Genomic DNA, 23,247 nt, shown 5'->3' on the forward strand with positions numbered 1-23,247 from the left:
GAAAAAATAAGGTGAATTTTCCAACAGAGAGTTGAGTCACTTTCCAAAGAGTACCCAGTGGGTAGGTGAAGAGTGAGGAATTTAGGACTTTCTGGAGAAGCGAATCCCTGGTTGGCAAACAAGGATTCATGTCAGGAGATGTAGCCTGACCTTGACAGGAACCCCACCACCACCCCCACAGGCCTGCCTTTTTTTCTCTCTTTTTAAATAGTTTTTCTGGCATTGAATTCACATATCATACAATTCTACAATTCAGTCATACTAAAAGTTGAACAATCATCACCACATCAATTTTAGAACATTTTCTTCTTTCTTGTACTCATTACTATTAACTCCCCATTCCCCCACCCCCCAATCTTCCTTGCCATAATGCCAAGAAACCATTAATTCAGTTAATGTCTCCACGGATTTGTCTACCCTGGATTTAATAGGCAAAAACCCATACAAACAACAACAGTCAAAAACCAACAATAGTAACCAAGTAAAACAGAGGGAAACCTCAATGGAAAAGAAAGCAGATCATATTAAAATCTAGAGCAAATTTCAAATGGGTCCAAAGGGAGAACAAATCCTAAGATGTTAAATGTTATCCTAACTGCTTCTGCAACAATCCACTTTCCAAGGCACTCGGCATGCTGGCAAGGCTGTTCACGTGCCTGATCTACGGGCAGAGGGGAGTCATTGTAGGCCTATATTTCTCTTTCACTTTCTTTTTAAATTGAAGCAATTTTAAAATTAGTCAAAAGAGAGATCAAATGAGAACGTATTACACTTTAAGTTAACTACATTTTCCATAATCAATTTCTGATATAATGCTCTGTCTCATAGCAAGGCTATCACATCCTTTGAGTGTGGTCAGAGGGTATTCAACGGAGGCTGAATCCATGTGTAGACCATGCAAAGGGAGCTTGGGCTTCCACTGGCATCCAGATCCTTCTGCAAACTGGGTGCTTACAATGTAAGTTCTGATACCATGCCCTTCTTCGGATTTGGATTTTTATTATTTATAAACCTGGGATCACACAAGCTGGTGTGCTTCTTCCATTCGGAATTCATGGACATCTGCCAGCTTTCCTTAAGGTATATTCCCTAACTTGGTTCTACCTGTAACTATGTAAGAAACCTATTTACCCAGAGCTCTTAGATGAAGGAAAACCCAGCAGACAATCAGGAATTCTCTAGCATGGTGGTTCTCAACCCTCCTAATGCTGTGACCCTTTAATACAGTTCCTCATGTTGTGGTGACCCCCCAACCATAAAATAATTTCTGTGGCTACTTCATAACTGTACTTTTGTTACTGTTAGGAATCTGGAGACCCCTGTGAAAAGATCCTTCAATACCCAAAGGGGTCACAACCCACAGGTTGAGAACCGGCGATCTAGAACTTTGTCCATGACTCTTAACTCTTGGTCCTTGTAAAAATGTTAGAAGGGTACAAGGTAAAATGTAAAAAAATGTTAGAAGGTTTAAAATGTAAACATGCTAGTAAGTTTTAAAAGATGGATATAAAAAATGCACTCAGAGCCAGACGCAAAAGCCACATTCCGTATGATTGTGTGTATATGAAATCCCCAGGAGAGGCAAATAGAGACAGAAAGTGTATTTGTGGTTGCTTGGCGCCGAGGATGGGAACAGTGAATAACGTAAGTATGAAGGATCTTATTGTGTGATGAAAATGCTCCAAAATTGGACTATGGGATCCAACTTACTAAAAATCACTGACTTATATACTTTAAATGAATAAATTTTATGATATACAAATCATGCCTCAAGAAAGTAGTTTTAACAAAAAACCCAAGAGAAAGTATACTCAGCACTTAAAACATGCCTTTTAATCCCACTGGGCTCTCCATATGGCATTGCCAGTTTCTCTCTGAAGTAGACATGAAAGCTCAGGAGAAAGACATTGCTTAACGTAAGACACAGACAGTCTGTACATGGTTTCCCCCAGCACTGGGGTTGGCACACTTTTGAGATGGAAGCACCAAGCCTGTCCCTCACCACAATACTAAATTATGCGAGCGCCATAAGGAGTGTTTTGTCCTATTGCTCATAGGGCCATTAAGGGTCCATGCCAGCAGTGGGATTCACCTGGTTTGCACCCGTTTGGCAGAACCAATACCTAATTTTTTGTTGGGTTTGGTGAGCTGGTTGTTAAAAAGGGCACATGTAATCAGCTGCCCAATGTGGAAAGCACAAATGGACATTCTTTACTCTTTTAAAATTACATCTGCACAACAGCATATTCTAAGTACCCATAGTAATGTTCGTTACATTAATCGGTATTAAAAATTAGCCAGAACTACGCTTGCAATATTTATTTATTCATTTCATAAAATTCATTACACTTTTGTTGAAATACTGCATTGTTACCTCAGTAAACAAACATATAATGTAAAGAGGAAAAGTGCCAACCAACCAGGGGGTGACCCGCTGCCATTCTTTTCAGCTTTGCTTTATGCCCCAAGTTCCCATGAGATGCTATAAATGAATTATGGAATTTTTGAAAGTGTTCAGCTAGAAATATTGTCAGAATAGTTGCTGTAAGTTTAGCAGAAACGGAAAAAAGTTTTTCAAAGCTGAACACAACACGCTTAGAGAAGTTGTGTCTGTTTCTAATATAGCAAACACAATGACTACTCTATAACTGGTCTACCTCTACAAGAATGGGATTCTGCTCGTACAGTGAAAAGATGGTTACAGACAAGCTGATGCTCACATAAAAGCAAAGAACATTGCAAGCGAGGATGTCAATCAAGAAGCAATATGGAAATATCTTAACAGTTTTATTGTATTTTCCCCCTCAGGTATTATTTAATATTTTCCACAAATATTTTAAAACTCGATCTTATAACACAGTATATAAGTATATCTTTTATTGTTCTTATTTTGTATTAATTGTATGAAGTAATAAATTACCTTAGCACCTAGCAACAGTTTGAGCAGATTGATCATGAAAGATGGGAATAGGGGAAAATAACATAGGGAACCTGTGGAAAATATGGCAACGCATATCAGGTTTCTCTGTTTGGTAGATAGGGATCCAAGGTCTCAGTGATCATTGTTGCTGAGTGAGTCATTCTTAGATGCACTGAGACTCCGTGTGTCAGAAGAGCGGGCCCCACATGGTCTATAGGAGCAGATGACCAGGTCTTGCCCTGGCTGAGTCTCCAGGTGGACTCAATCCACCAACCATTGGTTAGCAGCTGAATACTCCCAACAGGACTCCTTAAAATAGCACAATAAAAAGGAAAAGGAACACCTTGTGGGAGGAAATTTTCTATAAAACAGAGTCAGGGAGTCACAAGGAGAAACAAACAGAAAAAGGCAGTGAGAGAATAAAGGGCAATGGAAGAGTTAAGACAGATGATGGTCATGATAGCAACAACCATTTTTCACACTGACTCAGTATCTTACATATGTTAAGCTCGATTCTGCAAGTCCTGTAGAACAGCGGTTCTCAACCTGTGGGTTGTGACCCCATTGGGGGTCGAACCACTCTTTCACAGGGGTCACCTGATTCATAAGAGTAGAAAAATGACAGTGATGAAGTAGCAACGGAAATAAGTTTATGGTTGGGGGGGGTCACCACAACATGAGGAACTGTATTAAAGTCGCAGCATTAGGAAGGTTGAAAACCACTGTAACAACACCATGAAAACAGACTGTGATTTATTATTTTCATCTTATAATTGAGGAAACTTAACGAGGTTAAGTACTCATAGTTCTTCAAGGTCACTCAACTGGTAGGTGCTAGATTCAAGCCTTTCTTTCCATTTGAATCCATAGCTGGTGTGCTTAATCATTTCACTAAAAAAGGAAATAATAAGATGACATAAAACAATACAACATCAGAATTAAACATAATCTATGACAGTGAAGAGTATAATCAAAATTGTTGGCTACTTATATTAATGATTCAATTGAGCAAGAACATGAGAAAAGAGAAGATGATAGTTACAGAAGCCATAGGACAGGACAGAACTTGTAGACAATTGGCCTTTCCAAAGAAGACAATCAAACATTGTGCCATCGAGTAGACTCCAACTCATAAGGAAGGAATCAATCTAAAAGAAGAGAAGTCAAAGTCAAAGCTATAAGAAAACATAACTTTCCTGGGCTGACTGAAAAGACTCATTAAGTTACAGGCAAAACAGACAAAAGGATACTGACATCAAGACCTGGCCTGTTAATTTTGGACTGTCACGAGGACGAAGAAGAAACAAAGAACCTTCAATAGACAAAGAACATAAACAGGGGAAATTAAAAACAAACAAACAAACCTAGAAAGTATCGACTTTTCCAGTATGTCTATTTATAGGACCTTATCATAGAATGCCATGTTATTGAAAGGAAATTCTAGCAAATAACCTTCCTGCATACGACAGAGAGAGACTGGTCAAATACATCATGGCACACACATTCAATCTTAATACAATCATTAGAATCATGCTATAGGACAAAAAATTGTTGAGTAAAGCAGGCATCTTTTGTATGTTCCCAATATATCAAATTTAAAAAATCAGGTTTATATGCTCCCAATATACCAAATAAAAAAAATAAACACAGAATGATCTCATATTTATTTTAAAACCCCACATATTTATAGGCATACAGATGAGTAGGGCAATGTCTAAGAGGATGGTCATCAAAATGCTAGTGGTGGTTGTCATATTTTTAAAATTTATTTTTATTTATTTTTAATTTTTTATGTCATCATATTTTTATAAAACACATATTTTAAAAAAACAGTTAAGTATACTTGAGCCAGCTCTGAAAAAATGCATCCACTAGGCAAGCTACCAAATTTTCCTTTGTTTCTATAAATGCTTAGTTACCTGGTCCACACATTTGGGGTGGATTTGGAAACTCGGATCCCAACTATTATCATATAAGGCACAACAACCAACAGAAATTAAATTACCTCTTTCTGGAAAGATGTTGTTTTTGGTGAGTTTGACACTTTTGGGCCTTGGGTGGTTATCATCCATGCCCATAATTAAGCTACGAAAAAACACATCAAATTTCTTTCTGCTGTCTGCATTGATGGTGCCAGCCACAGTCCACACCAAAGCGAAAAGGAATAGGCCTTGCAGCCAAAGTAAGATCTGTTGGCTTGTCAAGCCATCAGAGAATTCACTGTCCTCCTCTTCCGTTTTCCTGATTTCATCTAAAATAGAGAAAAAGGACCTTAGAAGAAAGTGCAGAATGATGCTGCAGATGTAAAGGAAGTGAACTGGACTAGCTGGTTTCGCCAGTGACAGACTGATACTAGTTGAGGGGCAATCCTGTTAGACCCTTTATCTATATCTATCTCTGGGTAAGTACATAACAAAGTTAAGAAAGCATCATGGTTGTCCCTATTCAACAGATGAAGCCATCAATGTCCTGAGAGGCCATAGCTCACACAGCTAGGATATAGTGAAGCAAGATGTGGATCCAAGCAGGATGCATTCCAAAGCCCAGATCCTTTAACACCAACCCAGTGCCTCTGAGACTTTAATGCGCTCATAAATCAGTAATGCTTGCATGTCACGTTCATTATCTTCCTTCAGTATATCTCTGTGAGGTTGAGGCACAAGGATTGATATTTCCATGTGCTGATGAAGAACTCAGGCTGAGAAAAAGATGGGGTTATTTGTATAATGGTACCCAGCAAATCCATGCCAATTCAAGGCTAAAGCAAACTTCTGTAGGCCAAACTGCCCTGTCCTGTTATAACTTTTAAGGGGAAAAGATGGGTAGGAACAGAAGAAATAGCTAAGGCATCTCATTTATCCCTTGGCTTACCAATCAAGGGTAGCACTTACCAAGCAGAGAGGAGTACAGTCTCATCATTGAGAAGGCAAGGTGGATGGGAGACGTTTGGACCACACATTTACACTGAAGGCGAATAAATTCCAGGCAGGGCTGCATGAGCCACATGAACATGTCATCAACCTGAGAGCAGAAAGCTAGGTGAGGTCTAGGGATGCTATCAGATAATAAATTAAAAACCAAAAATTTGGTCCACCTGGAGGCAGTAGTATGACTGTTGATTTCTTTTGAGTGTAGAACATTGGGAAAGCCCACTGGCACCAAGCCGCTACCTCAAACTTCTTCCTTATTGTATGGTTCTAAGACTGCACATCCCACAGGCCATACTGACTCAGTTTCTCATCCCTACCTCTCCACAGCAACGCCCAGTATTTGCTACTCATTGAGGCTAAGTGACTATGGTTCAGCTTCACCACATATGAAATAAGTTGAGGACTCCATTACTAGGTCTCACATAGATGTTAGGAATTCTAACCCACCTTTTATAAGTAACTGGCCTTTGTAAAGTGGCACCGCTGTATAAAGTAGCCATAGGAAACGCAGAATTAAGTTTGGGGTTCATTTTCAGTGGGACTAATTTATCACCTCATTTCTGTCTTCCCTCCTTCCCTCTTTCCATTCCTTATTTAGTGATCAGTGACAAGAATGCATGTCTCTTCCCCTATCCCATTTAACCATTTAAAATAAATTCCTGGGCTCATTTTTTTCCCTCTTAATGTTTTGTCACTTTTTGTTATATTTTGTCATAGGATCCTCACTCTTTTCTTTCAGGAGCGGGTAAAACAGCAGGAAACAAATGCATACATGCATTTGCCGTAGAGTCTCTTCTGACACAGGAGGTCCCATGGGTGTCAGAGTAATATTGTAGCCCATAGGGTTTTATTTTTTTAACTTTACATTGTAAATTAGATGGGGTTTATTTTTTCCAGCTCTTCATTTTTATAGACAACAATTTAAGCAACGATTTAAACCTCCCAATAGCTTGCCTGTTTTCACCTGCCACCTTTTTCTCTTGTGGAATATTATTTCCCCCTTCCTCCTGGTTAACATCTGTCTACCTGTAAACTCTTACTTACCCTTCCTTCTGTTGCACACTCACCCCTACAAACAAAACAAAACTCCATAGCATAGAGTAAGTTCCAACTCACAACAAGCCTGTAGGACAGGGTAGAACTGCCCCTGTGGGTTTCTGAGGCTGTCATTCTTCACTGAAGTGGAGAGCCTCGCCTTCCCCCAGGTAACTTCACTATGCCATCAGGCTCCTTCACTCAGCAAACTGTTCTCCAAGGCCATCCAGGTGATGAGGCCGCCACGGTTTCATCATTATTCTCCAGAGATGTCTAGCATTCTATTGTGCGTGTACCCAGGCTTTCGTCCCTTGTCTGTCAGCTCGTTGCACTGTGGGGGCTTCGTGTGTTGCTGTGATGTTGGGAGTTCTGTCAACAGTATTTCAAAGGCCAGCAGGCTCATCCAACGTGAACGGGCTTCAGCAGGGCTTCCGACTAAGAACAGACTAAGGAGGGCTTGGCTCCCACTTCAGAGGAAGGAGCCACTGAAAACCTCATGCACAGCTTTGAAACATTGTCAGATACAGGAGGCCTAATGAATGGAAGCAGACGGTTGTCAGAGATCATGCTGGAGGATGGATCCCGTGGGTCAGAGGGCACTCACAATGTGACCGAGGAGTTGCTGATTTCTCAGCATGGCATCGACCAGTGACTGGAGACGGGTAAAGTCCATGGAAGCCTCTGGGATCTCTATTTGCTGATGGGGCACAACCCAAGGTCAGGAGAAACAGCTGCAAAAATCTGCTAATGATTGGAATTTAGAATGTGCAAACTATGGCTCTAAGATATTTGGAAGTTGTCAAAAATGAAGTGGAATGCATAAAGTTTACTATCCTAGCCGTAAGTCAGCTAAAATGGATTGGTTTGGGCCATCTTGAATCAGAAAATCTTATTATTTACTATGCTAGGCAGGAATAACATAATCAAGAAGAGCGATGTGGAATTCACTGTCAAAAAGGGCATCACAAAATCAACTATGAACTATAATGCCATCTGTATAGGATTATATTTATATGTATCTATGCAGGATCATATGTATTATATATCTGGAATCCAATCAATACAATGCTTATTCAAATGTATGCATCTGCTACAAAGGCTAGTGATGAAGAACTTGAAGAATTCTACCAACAACTTGAATTCTGAGGTTGATCGAACATGCAATCAAGATGCATTACTGATGATGACTGGAATGCAAAAGTTGGGAACAAAAAAGGAACAGTCATTGGAAAATATGCACTTGGTGATAGAAATGAGGATGGAGATGGCACAATAGAATTTTGCAAGACGAAGGTTTTGTTCATTGCAAATCCCTTTTTTCAACAACACAAGGGGATCATACGCTTGGGCTCTCCCGGTGGAGCACACAGAAATCAAGTGGATGATATCTGTAGAAGGAGATGCCGGAGGAGCTCAATTTCAGCAGCTCAAACCAGGCCCAGGGCAGACTGCAAAAGACCATGAATTGCTCAGATATAAGTTCTGCTGAAAGCTGAAGAAAATAAAAACAAGTGCACAAGAGGCAAAATAGAAACCTGAATTTATCCCACCTGAATCTCAAGAACATCTCAAGAACAGGTTTGACCATTGAACACTAAGTATAACCTTGAATCGATCCCACCTGAATCTCAAGAACATCTCAGGAATAGGTTTGACTCATTGAACACTAATGACAGAGACCTGATGAGCTGTGGGAGGACATTAAGAACATCATTCTTGAAGGAATCAAAAGGTCATTAAAGATAGGAAAGACAGGATCAAGTGGATGTCAGAAGAGACTGAAATGGGCTCTTCTTTGTAGAGTAGTAAAGAAAATGGAAGAAAAGGTGAAGTCAAAGGGCAGTAAAGAAATGCTAAAGGGCAGCTGGAGAAGAAAAAGTCAAATATTATAATGAAATTCACAAAGACCTACATTTAGAAAACCAAAAGGGAAGAATACGCTTGATATATCATAAACTGAAAGAACTCTGGTAAAATTTGAAGAAGCCTTGAGTTTCCGTACTGAGAGATTCTATGGATAAAATATTGCACGATGCCAGAGCATCATGAGAAGATGGAAAGAACACAGTCACTGTACCCAGAAGAACTGATAGATATGCCACCATTTCAGGAGGTAGAACATGAACAATTATTGATGGTGATGAAGAAAGAAGTTCAAGCTACACAGAAGGCATTGACCAAAAACAGGCTCCAGACTTGATGGAATACCAATTAAAATGTTTCAACAAGCTCAAGCACTGGAAGCATTCACTGGTCTATGGCAAGAAATTTGGAAGACAGCTACTTGGCCAACTGACTGGAACGTATTTGTGCTCATTCCAAAGAGAGGTGACACAACAGAATGTTCAAAGTATAGAACAATATTGGGAACTGATTACAAGGATCTACATGTGACCTCCTCCCTGGGGGACGGACAACAGAAAAGTAGGTAAAGGGAAACATCAGACAGGGCAAGATATGACAAAATAATCATTTATAAATTATCAAGGGCTCATGAGGGAGCGGGGAGCGGGGAGAGAGGGGAAAAAATGAGGACCTGATACCAAGGGCTTAAGTGGAGAGCAAATGTTTTGAGAATGATGAGGGCAATGAATGTACAGATGTGCTTTACACAACTGATGTATGTATGGAGTGTGATAAGAGTTGCATGAGCCCCTAATAAAACAATGAAATAAAAGAAGAACAATATTGGTATCCATGCAAGTAAATTTACTTAAGATATTCCAACAATGGTTGCAGCAGTACATTGATTGGGAGCTGCCAGAGGTTCAGGCCAGATTCAGAAGAGGGCATGGAACAAGGGATATCATTGAAAATGTCAGATGGATCTTAGCTAAAGGCAGAGAATATCAGAAATACGTTTGCTTGTTTTTGACAATTCCAAGGCATTCAACTGTGTGAGTCATAGTAAACTGAGAAGAAAGGGAATTCCAGAACACTAGTGTTCCAAGGGAACTTGTCCATGGATCAAGAGGCAGTGGTGCGAACAGCACACAGGAATACTGCATGGTTCAAAATCAGTAAAGGTGTGCAACAGGGTTGTATCTTCTTACCATAATCATTCCATCTGTATGCTGAGAATCTAGATTATATGAAGAAGAATGTGGCATCAGAATTGGAAGAAGGCTTATTAAAAACCTGTGATATTTTGATGATATTGTTGCCCTTGGACAAGATCCATTAACCCACATGCAACTTTAAACAAAGTTAATAAGCCTTTAACTGGCTGATGTCAAGGGGTGGCTAGAGCCTAACTCATCCTTGACCCAGAATGTTTAAAGAAGGGAGCTTTTATACCGTGGAATAAACAAGGCACAAGGGCAGGTGGTGTCATGATATATGGAAAAACGAGAACTTATAAAAATAAAACAGGGCTTTACAAGCACCATCAGCAAGTTCAGAGATAAATGGCCACAGGTCAGCAGTTACAGAAGTTACAAAAGGAGTTACCACAGTTACAAAGTGGCCACACTTGGTTCAATACAAAATGGCTACTCTCAGACTAATTAACACAGTATGGCTACATTGTTAAATTGGCTCCATCTAAATTAACATCTACATTATGGTTACATTGGGGTTCATTGTGGTGGGTTACAACAACACAACCTTCCTTTCTGTAAGTGAGGAGGACTGGCAGCATTTGCTGATGAAGATCAAGGAGTGCAGCCCGCAGCATGCATTACAACTCAATGTAAAGAAGACCAAGAAACAACTGGACCAATAAGTAACATCACGATAAAGTTGTTAAAGATGTTGTCTTGTTTGGATCTACTATCAGTGCTCATGGAAGCAGCAGTCAAGAGATCAAAAGATGAACTACACTATGTAACTCTGTAGCACAAGATCTTTTTAGCATATTGGAAAGCCATAAGGTGAGTCTGATCCATGCCATCGTATTTTTATTTATTTAAAAAACAAAATATTTATTTTATTTTTTATTAATTGGGATTTAATACATATATATCATATACTTTCATACTCCAATCACGTTAAGTGATATTGTACCATTGTTACCACAATTGCCACGGTAATTTTAATTTCCTGATCCAAGCTATGGTATGCCTCGTCTCTCATGCATGTGAAAGTTGGACAATGAATCAGGAAGACTGAAGAAGAATCGGTATGTTGCATGGTGATTCTGGAGAAGAATATTTAAAGAACCACGGACTGCTTGGAAGAAGTATACCCATAGTGTTCCTTAGAGGAAGGAGGGCAAGACTTCATCTTATATACTTGGACATGTTCCCTGGAGAGACCAGTCCCTTGAGAAGCACATCCTGGTTGGTAAAGTGGAGGCGCGGTGAAAAAGAGGAAGGCTCTAGGGAGATGGATTGACACCGCGACTGCAACAATGAGCTCTGAGTATCGGGGCGATTGTGAGGACGGCGCAGGACCAGGCAGTGTTTCGTTCTGTTGTGCACAGGGTCACTACGATTCAGAATCGACTCAATGGCACCTTACCACCACTGCCATTGCACTGCCACCCAAGGCTAATTTTTCCATTCTTCCAAAGATGGCCATTTAAGTTGTTATCATCTTCTTGCTATTGTGCATAGTACTACAATGGGCATGGGCGTGCATCTATCCCTGGGTGCTACAGCTCTTATTTCACCAAGATATATACGGTGGACAGGGACTGCTGGGTCCTAAGGTAATTCAACAATTGTCTCAGGAAGTGCCATACTGTTTTCCGCAGTGGTTGTACAGGTTTACAGTCCCACCAGCAGTGTATGAAGGTTCCAAAAGCCCTGCATCCTCACCAGCATTTGTTATTTCCTGTGTTTTTTTTCTTTAACTTTGCTATCAATGCTAGTGTAAGGTGGTGTGATGAAGTGAAATTCCTTAATATAGCTCTTTGATACACTTCTCTGTAACTGTCGCCAAAAGACTGGGTGGCATTATGCAAATGTGTGCGAAACACTAATAGAGGAGACTGGTTTGCTGTTTCTCTGTGAGATTGGTGGGCTTCGTGCTATTTCTCTGTGTATAAGAAAGTCACCCCAGAAACAGGACCAGAGAGCATTCCTGAGACCATCAGGGAAGAAGAGCCACCAGCAGGGCAAGTTTGAAATCCATCTGAAGTCACAGAGGCTGAGACAAGGAACCTACATGAGGAAACATGTGACAAAGCAGAGAAGCATTGCTGAGACTTTGAGACCATGATGCAGAGCACTGGGTGGGTTTCCTGACCAACAGAGGCAGAGGTCAAGGGACCGTGTGGCCAAGAGGCTGATGATCAAAAAGAGAGGCTTGGTCACTGGCTGAGCAGAGCTGTTGCTACGGATCAACGCGTCCTTAATGTTTTCTGATCCTGGCTTGTGTTAACTTGCTAACCCCCTAAAACAAAGAAACAACCATAGTAGTGAGGATTGACTGAGTCTCCCTGTGGCCATGGCAGCACATTATTGAACCCAGCTGAAAAGTACATTGATTCTTTTTCTAATGTTGAACAATCCTTGCATACCTGGGATGAATCTCATTTGGTGAATTAAAAAAAATTCTGGTTGGAGTCTGTTGTCTAGGATTTTGTTGAGAAATTCTACATTTATGTTCATAATAGATACTGGTTTGTCATTTCCTGTTCTGGTGATGTCTTTGCCTGGTTTGGGTATCAGGATTATACTCACTTCACAAACTGAGTTCAAAAGTTTGTTGTCCTTTTCGGTGATGGACTAGCTTGTGAAGAATTGGAATAAACTCTTCTTGGAATCCTTGGTAGAATTCCCTGGAGAAGCTGTCTGACCCTGGCCTCTGGCATTTTTGTGGTGGGGAGTATTTTGATGACCCGATATATTTCTTCTTTTGTTATGGGCCTGTGTATGGATGCATTTTTAGATGTGTGTGTGTGTGTGTGTGTGTGTGTGCACTCAAACTCACTACCATCAAGTTGAGGTCAACTTAGAGACACCCAATTAGACAGAATAGAATTTACCCTGTGAGCTTCTGAGACTGTAGCTGTTTACAGGAGTCGAAAGTCCTCTTTTTCTCCTGCTCTTGGTTTTGAACTGCTGATCTTGCAGACCGCAGCCCAATGAGTAACCTCTATGCCCCCAGGGCTTCATATGTGTATGTGTATATATATGACTACATGTGTACATATGGAATATTCAACAAACATTCTTTAATCATCTAATAACTAAGTTGTCCTACATATTGGGCATAAATGATAGACAAAATACCATATTTAGTTGAGTATAAGTCAAAATTTTCAGCACATTTTTAATGCAGTTTTTGTGGTAAAGGTGCCTCGGTTGATATTTGGGTCGACTTATACTTGAGTATATATGGTAGGTAAGGCACCTGTACTTAAAAAAAATTACACCGTTGGGGAAGGAGATAATCAAGAAACAATTAGGAAAGCAGTGAAAGAGATACTATATTTATCGATTGTGGAAAGTACTAGCAGGAAACAAACCAAGTTGTGACAAAGGAGATTAACACAGATTTAAACAGGGTGGTCAGGGAGGGTCCACAGAGAAGGAAGCATTTATGCAAAGGCAGAGATGGCCTGGAATAAGATTTCTAGGAAGAAGAATCAAAAGTGTAAGACCTTGACTTCTTGAGGCCTGCAGTTTTCTTATTTCACTTCAGAAACAAGACAGTAGTATGGAAAGCAATGGACTGCACTGAGGAAGTGAGTAGGTGCTGAGGTTGAAGGGAAGGGCAGGGTCAGAAGACAGACTCTCATAGACTACATATGAGAAGGCATTAAAATTTGTGCTAAGGACACTGGGGAGTCCCTAGAGGACTTTAGGTTCATCAAAATTTGGCAATTTTCTGTTTTGAGAATGGTGATTGCAACAGATGTACAAATGTGCTTGACACAATGGATAGATATATGGATAGTGATAAGAGTTGTATAAGCCCCCAGTAAAATTATACTTTTAAGTTTGGCAATTTTAGGTGTTTGTATGTAGACTGGTCCCTGTGTGCATATGGACGCGTGTTTTCAGAAATGTCCACGTTTGTATGTGCTGCATATGCATGCACGTGTTAACAGGCAGAGGGCCTTCCCACATAATTCTCCAAAGTGTTTCTACAGGGAGAACAGGCCCTGACTCAGATTCTTTTCATCTTCATTAGGCAACTTCCTAATAATCTCTATTAGTGCAGAAAAGATAAGAGACACTACAAGAACCCCACTCTTCCTAACTTCACCCATCTCTGGAGCAACTTCCAGAGATGTTTCTGCTCCTTGGGCAATGAGGAAGGAAGTGACATTCTGACTGCCGTGTAGAATAGCTCTTTAAGCATTGGAATTTCCACTTAAACTAAGGAGTGATGGAGAAAGTGGGAGGGGGAAGAATGGACTCCAGCGCCCTACTGCATCCCGTGGAAGAAAGTTGGCAGGCAGCTAAGTAACAAGGTATCTGGGCCAGACAGTGAGACTCTTGCTCTATTCTTCCCTTCTGGAACTGATGCTGATGATGATGACGATGATGAAGATGATGCAGATGCAGTTGTGAGGCATTTGAGGTTAGAAGTAAGGAGACGGGGTGGGAGGGTAGGCTTGAGGGCTCTCACCAATGCATTGTGCTCTTCAGTGAGGTTGGAGGGCAGGGTGTCCATGTATGAATCTTTCAAGGGCTTCCAGCCTAGCTGATGAGGCTCCATGTAGATCATTCCACACCTGACAAACACAAATCGAGTCAGTCTGTGCACATCTGGGCTTTTGGGCACAGAGGGGTGAGGCAAATGAGATCAATCAAGAGTTCGAGTTTGGGTCAGGGCACAGACCCCTCACTAGCTCCGGATCAAAGGGACAGTGTGCTGATGATAAGAGACCAATGATAAGAGCTAGGTCTTTGAGGTCAAAGACACGTGGATTCACATTCCAGCCCCAGATTCTACTACGACCATAGGTAGGCTACTTTCTATGCCTGTATTTGCTTGCTGTTGGGCAGCAACCAATTGCTTTGAGTTGTGCAATCATTCCCACTCTACTTTTCCAAGTTGCTCCTCCATTAACATTAACTCACTGCCGTCTGGGTTTCCTTTTTTTTTTTTTTTTAAGTAACTGTCATCAATTTGATCTCATAATGTCCTTTCTTGAATGCCCTTGAATGTTTGAGCCCTTGTCTGCAACATGAGGGATATATTTAGTATCTTAGTCTGCTATAATGATTAAATAAGAAAATGCCCAAATCATCATGCCCCGAACATATGTTATCAAGAAGATTCTGACTCATAGAGCCTAGAGGACAGGGTAGAACCGACGGACAGGATGCCCAAGGCTGTCATTTTTATGGCAGCTGACTGCTACATCCTTCTCCTGAAGAGTAGAACCTGGTGGGTTCCACCTGCCCAGCTCTGGCCAGCAGCTGAGTGCTTAACCACTGCACCACCATGGGTCCCTTGTCCAGCACATAAAAGACCCTTAATCAACAGCAGCTCTTATAAATACCAACTTACCAACACAGCACTTTATATAATCTGGGTCCTCCTCCCTGCCATCCTACTGCACGTAGATTCAAGTTTGTTTTCCATTAACACTGGCTACCATGTATTGAACATCTACTCCATGGTTAGCCATATGCTAGCTTCACCTCTAAATTGCCCTCCTGGTGATACGCATGTTAGGCATGAGGAGTTGGTGGTTCAGTGAGGTTAAAGGACCTAGAAAGGGTCACGCTGCTGCCATGTGGGATAGTCAGTTGAAAGCCTGTGTTGGTATACCTTGCCATGTGTTCTTTCAACTTCATGCCACTGACTTTGGGAAAGTGGGTTTTAAAAATCTAATATTTCATGGACTTCAGCTATACAGATGTGGATCAATTATCTTTCTTGCACACTCATCATTAGCTTATGCATGGGCTGGCCTTTCCTACTTAATTATTTTCAATAATGTAATAAGTACCCCTGAACCCACCACTCAGACTGAAGCTGGAATCTTGACAGCAATCATATGCTTTGCAACCATGAGTCATAGCTTATCTTACTGCCCCGGCCTCTCCACTGAGGTGACAAAATATCTCGAATCTGTTGATCACCTGTTCCTTGCTAGGTTTTCCTCTTGGATAGTTTTTTAGTATTTCTATATATTTATAATATGTTTATTCTAGTTGATTTTAGCAATTTAAAAGCATCACTGTGCTATATATTGATTAGTTAAAGCTCTTTCTTTGATCTTTAATATATTTACTAAGTGTTAGCTATATCTCAGATACCTACAGGCGCAGTTCTACCCTATCCCATGGGTTGCTATGAGTCAGATGGCAGTGAGAGAGTTAGATGTTAGTATAGTTAATTTATTTTGAGTGCTACATCAACATTACAACCTATGACTATGTTAAACTTCACTAATTTCCTCCTTTAAAAGGTTATTTGGGTGGATAAAAGCTTCTTTTGAGCAGATCCTTGGGAACAGAATTCTTGGCTGCTGGGTGTATGAATGCTCAACTTGAGGAGAAAATGTTAAACTCTTTTCCAAAGGGTTTGCTCAAGTTTAGACTCCCACCAGGATGTGGGTTCAGAACAGAGGTTATGACTCGCCTAATCAAACACTGATCACCCAGGTGAAAGGCTGGCTTCCTCACACAGGTGGACTTTTCCATTCTACCACCCCCTCTGCAGCAGGTCCGTGGGGCCACAGCTTCCCTCAAAGTGCCAGTACACAAAGTGACTGACCTGCTTACAGTCGCTGGTGAGGCCTGCTCCAGGTCAGCCGGCTCGAAGAGCAGGCTCATCTTGGGGCTCATCTGGATGATCTCTCCACTCATTAAGCACAGCTCGAAGTGCAAAGCAGAGAGGCAGAGCGCAGGCAGAGAGAAACCACAATGCCAGTGAGAAATATCAGGGCAGACAGAACTTGTTCAAATTTGCTCAACACAGATGGCCACCTACTGTATGCTGACACCATAATGATATTGGTGAAGACTACTGAATACACCATAGACTCCAGAAGGAGGAATAAATCTGCTTTAGAAGAAGTACAGTAACAACACTCATGTGAAGTAAGGGCTGCAAGACTTACTCTCACTTCCTTTAGACATGTTATCAGAGGGACCAACCTCTGGAGGAGGATATCATGCTTGGTAAAATTGAGGGTCAGCAAAAAAAAAGGATGATCCTCAAGGAGACAGACATAGTGGCACCACCAATGGGCTTAAACGTAGGAGCAATCATGGGGAGGGGAAGGCCCACGCACGTTTTGTGCCACTCGACATGGGTTTGTTTTGAGCATGACCTGAGTTGATGGCACCTAATGACAACACTGTAGAAAGCAAGATGCTAGGTGCAGGGAATAAAATAGAAAAAAATACTTTGGGATTTAATTCTGCTAGGAGACAGGTACTAAGAAAAAATATAGTTTATAAAATAGTGAAACATAGAGGAATAAAAAATGTAGAAGAGGGGCTAGAGAATGGAACTAAGATATGATTGCTCTCAGTCATGGTTCAGTGAGTTGTAGTTTTAAAGTTAGGACTCCATGAATATCAGCCTTCTGATGTCAAGGACCAGGAAGTTCCTAGAGTTTTTCATAGTCCCGTCCTCAGTGTTTACTTAACCTGGGATTTGATTGCACACTTTCATTTTAAAAATATTTTCTCACTTGTTTTAAGGACTACTCCTTTGGAAGTCTCCACGTAGGGTGCCCCAAGGCTAAAGTGGCAGGAGTCCCTGCCTAAATCCTTTGTGGAATGGATTGAAAGACCACCAGAAATTTGGCAGATAGCCCTTGTACAAAGTCCTGCAAATAAGAGAGTCTCAGAAGACGCTCAGTTGGTAGTACAGCTTCCCATTTGCCAGTAAGGGTCCAAGGGAGGTATATGAGCCACACAGTGGTCAGAGGCCTTGGTCCCTTAATGGGGGGTTGGAAATGACACTGCCTTCCAAGGGTCATCCTGATTGGTGTATGAAAATCTTCCTGCATGTTGCCTGATCCATGTCAAATGCATGTTGAAAGAGGTCACTGTGTACATACCCAGCAAGGTCACAACGGTTAGGAGGCAGAAACAACCAGGAGTGGCATCTCTGCTTCCAAAGAAAAGTGAAATAGACATGCACCTGTGACCATAGTTTTGATTTACACCAAGGGATGAGACAATTAGAAAATTCACTCAATAGGACTCGTGATATTCCTAACCTCAAGACCAACCTCAACAACTGGACTATTAAAGTTAGGTAAGATAATCCACATTGCGTAATAAAATTTATTTCTATTTTTAAACATTATATAATCAAAATTATGCAAATGGTAAAATTAGTGAAGGCATGTAATTTAGGTAATTGGGTCATCTGTTGTTGAGCATGACTCACTCTTGTGAAATTTAGGCAGTTATGAAAATATAATTTGATTTGATAATGACTTAAATTCAGTATAGTAACCCTTCCTTAAAATGGCATTATATTTTAACAAACAATTATAAAGAGACTTGGCACTTTGGGTCTTGAGTAGCAACTAAATAGTAGGCAGTTCAAACCCACCAGCTGCTCCAGGGGAAAAATATAAGGCTGCCAGCTCCAGTAAAGATTTATAGTCTTGGACATGGGCTTTGAGTTGGAATCAACTCCATGGAAGTGGGCTTGGTTTGGGTATATAGAACTTGTCATAAGTTAAGCAGTTTTATAAGCAATTTTTAGACAATAATTGATTTACCCTTCCTAACAACACTAAGAGGTAACACTATTTGACAGGTGCTGAAACTGAGGAATAGAGAGATTAAAAGCATGTACAAGACTGTACAGCTATACCCAGGCAATGTGCTCAAGAGTCTCAGCTCTTCAACTCTGATGCAAACTTTGACAGACTGGATTTTCCAATGATCGCTGCTATACCTCTTATCCACGCTCACTTTGTAATAGGGTCTTGCTACACCGAGAGATAGGGCCTATCTCTCTACCCCTTAAATCTGGAAGACTGTGATTTCTTTGGCTAACGTAATTCAGAAGTTAAGTGTCAGTTCTGAGGCTCACTCATAATTTCTGGTAAATGTCCACTTCTTGCCACTTGGAATCCAAGCCAGCTACCACATAAGAAGTGCAACTACCCTTATATTTATATGTTAAATATCAACAGAATCAGATGGACCTTGGGCTTCTACTCAAGTACTCCCTTAAGACAAGGACACTTTGCTCTAATAACCTGGCATTCTGTGATGCTGACCCTCCTGACAGGATTGCTGATGTCAAAATGGGTGCATAAGTAAATGTGGTGAAGAAAGTTGATGGTGCCCCGCTATTAGAAGATACAGCATCTGGGATCTTAAAGGCTTGAAGTTAAACAAGCGGCCATCTAGCAGGGAAGCAACAAAGCCCACATGGAAGCAGCACACCAGCCTCTGTGATCATGAGGTATTGACAGGATCAGGTATCAGAAGACACAAAACAAACAATCATATCGATCTGAATGATAGAGTAGGAGTGGAGAACCAAAGCCCATTTGTAGCCAAATGGACACTCCTCACAGAAGGGTCACAGGGAAGTGACGAGTCAGCCAGGGTGCAGTTATAGCACTGAAGAAACACAACATTCCTCTAGCTCTTTAATGCTTTCTCCCCCTACCCACGATCACGACCCCAGTTCTATTTTACAAAACCGGAATTGCTGGGTCAAAAGATAGCTCTCCATTTAACTTTTTTTAAGAACCCCCTCCCCCCCACAATTGTTCCCACAGCAGTGGTACGATTTTGCATTCCCACCATCAATGACTGAGAATTTCTGCACATCCTCGCCAATGTTTGCTATTTTCCGTTTTTCTTTGCTTTGTAATCTCAGCCATCCTGGAGACTGTGACGTGGCATCTCCCTGATGGCTAATGCTGCTGAGCCTCTTTCAACAGTTACATTATGGTTTGCATATTCTCTTTGATAATAGGTTTTTTTCAGGTCCATTGCCAAATTCTGGACTGAGTTGTTTGTTGATGTATTAAATATATTCTTAATCACTATATAACCTGAGTGATACCCAACTCAGTAGTTACCTTTTTATTGTCATCCAGAACAGTGTTCATATTTTCAATCCAAACAGCATCCACTGGGCCATCAAATATTATCCACTTGCGGTCATCAGATACCGAAGACGCTTGCTCTCGGAAAGTGTTGGCCAGGACACCGTCAGTCCACTCATGGCTCACCGGGTCAAAGCATCCATACAGCTGCCCCATGGTGATAGCCTTAGGGTTGATGATCCTGTAATTGACGGCAAACTCCTCCATCTGGTTGGCTGGGCAAGAAGGTTCAATACCAGTTACAAAGAGAAGCTGGTGAGTCCAGAGTGTTAGAGAAGAGATTGTTCAAAGACCACCCAACTTCTATGAATATAATATCCAGTATAATCCATTTGGAATATTTGTATAAACCCTGGTGGTGGTGTCAGGTAAGCACTGGCTGCTAACCACAAGGTAGGTGGTTCACAACCCCCCAGCGTCTCCAGGGGAAAATGCTGAGACTATCTGTTTTCATCAAGATTAACAGCCTCGGAAACCCATATAGAGGCACTACACATTGATCTTGATACAGTGACAGTGGATTTGGTTTGTGTGTTTTGGGTATAAGCAATGTTTTAAATGATTAGGTCGCTATAGCCATTAGTCATATTCATTGCCGTTTCTTCGGAGGCTCAGTTCAACCAGGGCCAATATGCGAGTCCCCAGTCGCACTAAAGAAACCTTCCTCGGACTAAAATAGCTCAAGTAGTAAGGGAGAGAGGGTCCTGGATCACTTCTTACATAACTGATGCTCTCTTAGCCCCCCTAAGAAGACGGACTTTTAACTTGAGAAGAGGAAAGAGGCGACAGATACAGATATTGGGAAATCATGGCCACTTTTCTTCCCTCCGCTATCTGAAGACTTAATTTAGCCCTGAAACCTCTTCTTCAGCTGCTTAAATAGTAATGAAAAATGATATATGCATTATTATTTTCTCCCAATAAATATGCATGCGTATTTATTTGGATATATACACACATGCATATATTTACATATACACCATTGTAATACTAGGACCCAGCCAGAGTCTACAAGCTGAGGAGTAGAAGAGCACATATATTTAATAACACAAAATCACATCACACTTTTGCATGACCCTTGGAAGCGAAGGAGCGTGGGAGTCCCTGAACCACAAGTGGAATAAAAAGCAAAGAACATCGAGCAACTTCTCTTCTCCTCATCTCTTTTCTTGACCTGGATTTAAACACCCAGATTACGACACAAGGTTGAAATGCCCAAATTAGTTTTTACGGCTGTGGTAGGCCCCCGAGCAAAACCACCGCCATCAAATGTTACTAGAAACCAAAAAATGTTTAAACAAAATCCTTGAAGGGGTCATGTAAACAAGCCACAGCTTTCAAAACTACAGGGTTGAGTTTTCTGTACAAATAAATACCCGCAGCTTACATTTGCCGAATAGGCACTCTGTGAAGTTATTTACCTATAAAATAACCTCATTCGATTTTCAGAACAATCACACTGTATTGTGGGGGAAATTGGAGCTAAGAAGAAAATAGGGAGGTTTAGTCATTTGCTCAAGGACTGAGTCTGATTCAAATGTCTGAACTCTTATCTTCAATTTTGAAAGTAACAGAAAAGGCAAGAAGGAAAGAGATAAAAAGAAAGACAAAGGTGGAGAGGGGATTGAAGAGGAAGAGAGAGGGGGAAAGAAACTAGTAAAGATTTGCTTTTAAACTGAGATTTTTAAGGCCAATGACTGGAGGCTCTCTCACTAGGACACCTTTGTAGAAGCCACCTTTCAACAGGTGAGACAGTTCCTCTGGCCTTTGTAGCACACGCATGCAGTCCTGTTAGGAGCCTGCGTCTCCCCACCTCAGACTTTTCTGCCAGCAGACATCACATCTGCATGCTGGGTTCTAGTCTTAGGGCTGACATCACCACCCACGACTGGCAAAACAAACAGCCTGGCATTATCTCCCTGGAGCCAGCCTACTGAATGGGGAGTCCTGCCTGCCCCTGGAAGGCAGGGATGTGTTTACCTTCATATAAATCACCCAGAGCCGCAGCCAACACTTTGTAAGCACAGGACTTGCCGCCCATCGGGTCTCCGACAATCATGAAACCATGTCTTACCAGCATCATCTCGTAGATCTGCGGGGAGACATCACATAAGAAGTAAATATCAAGCAAACCTCCAGAACTACAGGTTAGTCATAACTCCGTGTGGAAGGTGGGGCCAGAAGGTGAATCTCGTGGCCATTTCTACATCTGGTGAGCTACAGTCCTTTTTATGATCTATTCTTTAAGTATATCTTGATAAATATATGTGCAAGCTTCAGATTATTTAAGCAATTAGACAAAAAAAAAACCTTTCCATCTTACTCACGGTGACATGATGTATGTCAGAGTAGAGCTGCTCCCCATAGGGCTTTCAATAATCATGATCTTTGGGAAATAGATCACCAGACCTTTCTTCCCAGGCACCAATGGGTAGACCTGACTCAACTGCTTTTAGCAGCGGGCTTAACTGTTTGTGTCACCCAGGCAGCCATTTAAGGGACATTAATTTTGGAAGCTGTCAAGTTGAACCTGACTCACGGAGACCCTGTGTGGCCGGGCAGAATTGCGCACAGAGTTGCCCTGTTTAAGTTTAAACTGCTCCGTGGGCATGTAATTCATATATCATACCATTCAATAGTTCAATCTCACCAGGAAGAGCTGCACAATCCTCACCACAGCATGGCGGTCTTGGCAGTAAAATCGTCATGGAAGCAGATCGCTAGGTCTTTGTTCTGCAGTCACCGTGCACTGCAACTGCCAACTGGGCTCCTTATTGAAGAAATGTTGGTCTTGTGTTTGCCACTGCGTTGCCTCTGACTCATATTGACTCTCCAGGACAGAGTAGAACTGCCCCATGGTGTTTCTTAGACTAATCTTTTCAGGATCAGCCTGCCAGGTATTTCCTCCCCTCAGAGCCATTGGTGAGTTCAAACCAACAACCTTTCAGTTAGCAACCATGCAGTGAAGCCTTTCATCATTCAGGCTCCTTATCGAAGGATTGGAATTGCTATTTCCTCGGCAACTTTCTATGCTCAGCATCAGATGATTTACTCAGGTGGGTTCATTTCATCTCCTTGGGTGTCATGAGCCATGTCTGGGAACAGATGGGCACACTGAGCCCAAGACAGGTCAGTTAAGTAGCTTGCCCAAGCTCATCAGTGGTGGAGCCAGGGTTTGAACACAGTCCCCTTCACCTGGAGGAAAACTTATCAACAACCTGCATTATGATGATACAACCTTGCTTGCTGAAAGTGAGGAGGGCTTGCACTTGCCGATAAAGATCAAGGATTGCAACTCAATGTAAAGAAGACCCAAATCTTCACAACTGGACCAACAGGTAACATGATAAGTGAGGAAAGATCAAAGTTGTGAAGTATTTCATCGTGCTTAGATTCATAATCAATACTCCTGG

The 23,247-nt window shown here is 41.4% G+C and overlaps 1 protein-coding gene across 1 annotated transcript in view; it reads right to left on the bottom strand.

The window, feature by feature from the left end:
• Positions 1 to 23,247, bottom strand: part of DNAH3 (dynein axonemal heavy chain 3) — a 226,805-nt gene that overhangs the window by 74,760 nt on the left and 128,798 nt on the right. The window contains exons 36-41 of the mRNA XM_075528109.1: positions 21,815 to 21,926; positions 19,808 to 20,049; positions 16,513 to 16,613; positions 14,410 to 14,515; positions 5,812 to 5,941; positions 4,926 to 5,171 (exon numbers count right to left, since the gene is read on the bottom strand). Coding sequence (XP_075384224.1) covers positions 4,926 to 5,171; positions 5,812 to 5,941; positions 14,410 to 14,515; positions 16,513 to 16,613; positions 19,808 to 20,049; positions 21,815 to 21,926 — 937 coding nt within the window. The remainder of the gene's footprint in view (positions 1 to 4,925; positions 5,172 to 5,811; positions 5,942 to 14,409; positions 14,516 to 16,512; positions 16,614 to 19,807; positions 20,050 to 21,814; positions 21,927 to 23,247) is intronic.

The sequence above is a fragment of the Tenrec ecaudatus genome, chromosome 12, assembly GCF_050624435.1.
Source record: "Tenrec ecaudatus isolate mTenEca1 chromosome 12, mTenEca1.hap1, whole genome shotgun sequence".
In the NCBI taxonomy this organism is placed as follows: domain Eukaryota; kingdom Metazoa; phylum Chordata; class Mammalia; order Afrosoricida; family Tenrecidae; genus Tenrec; species Tenrec ecaudatus.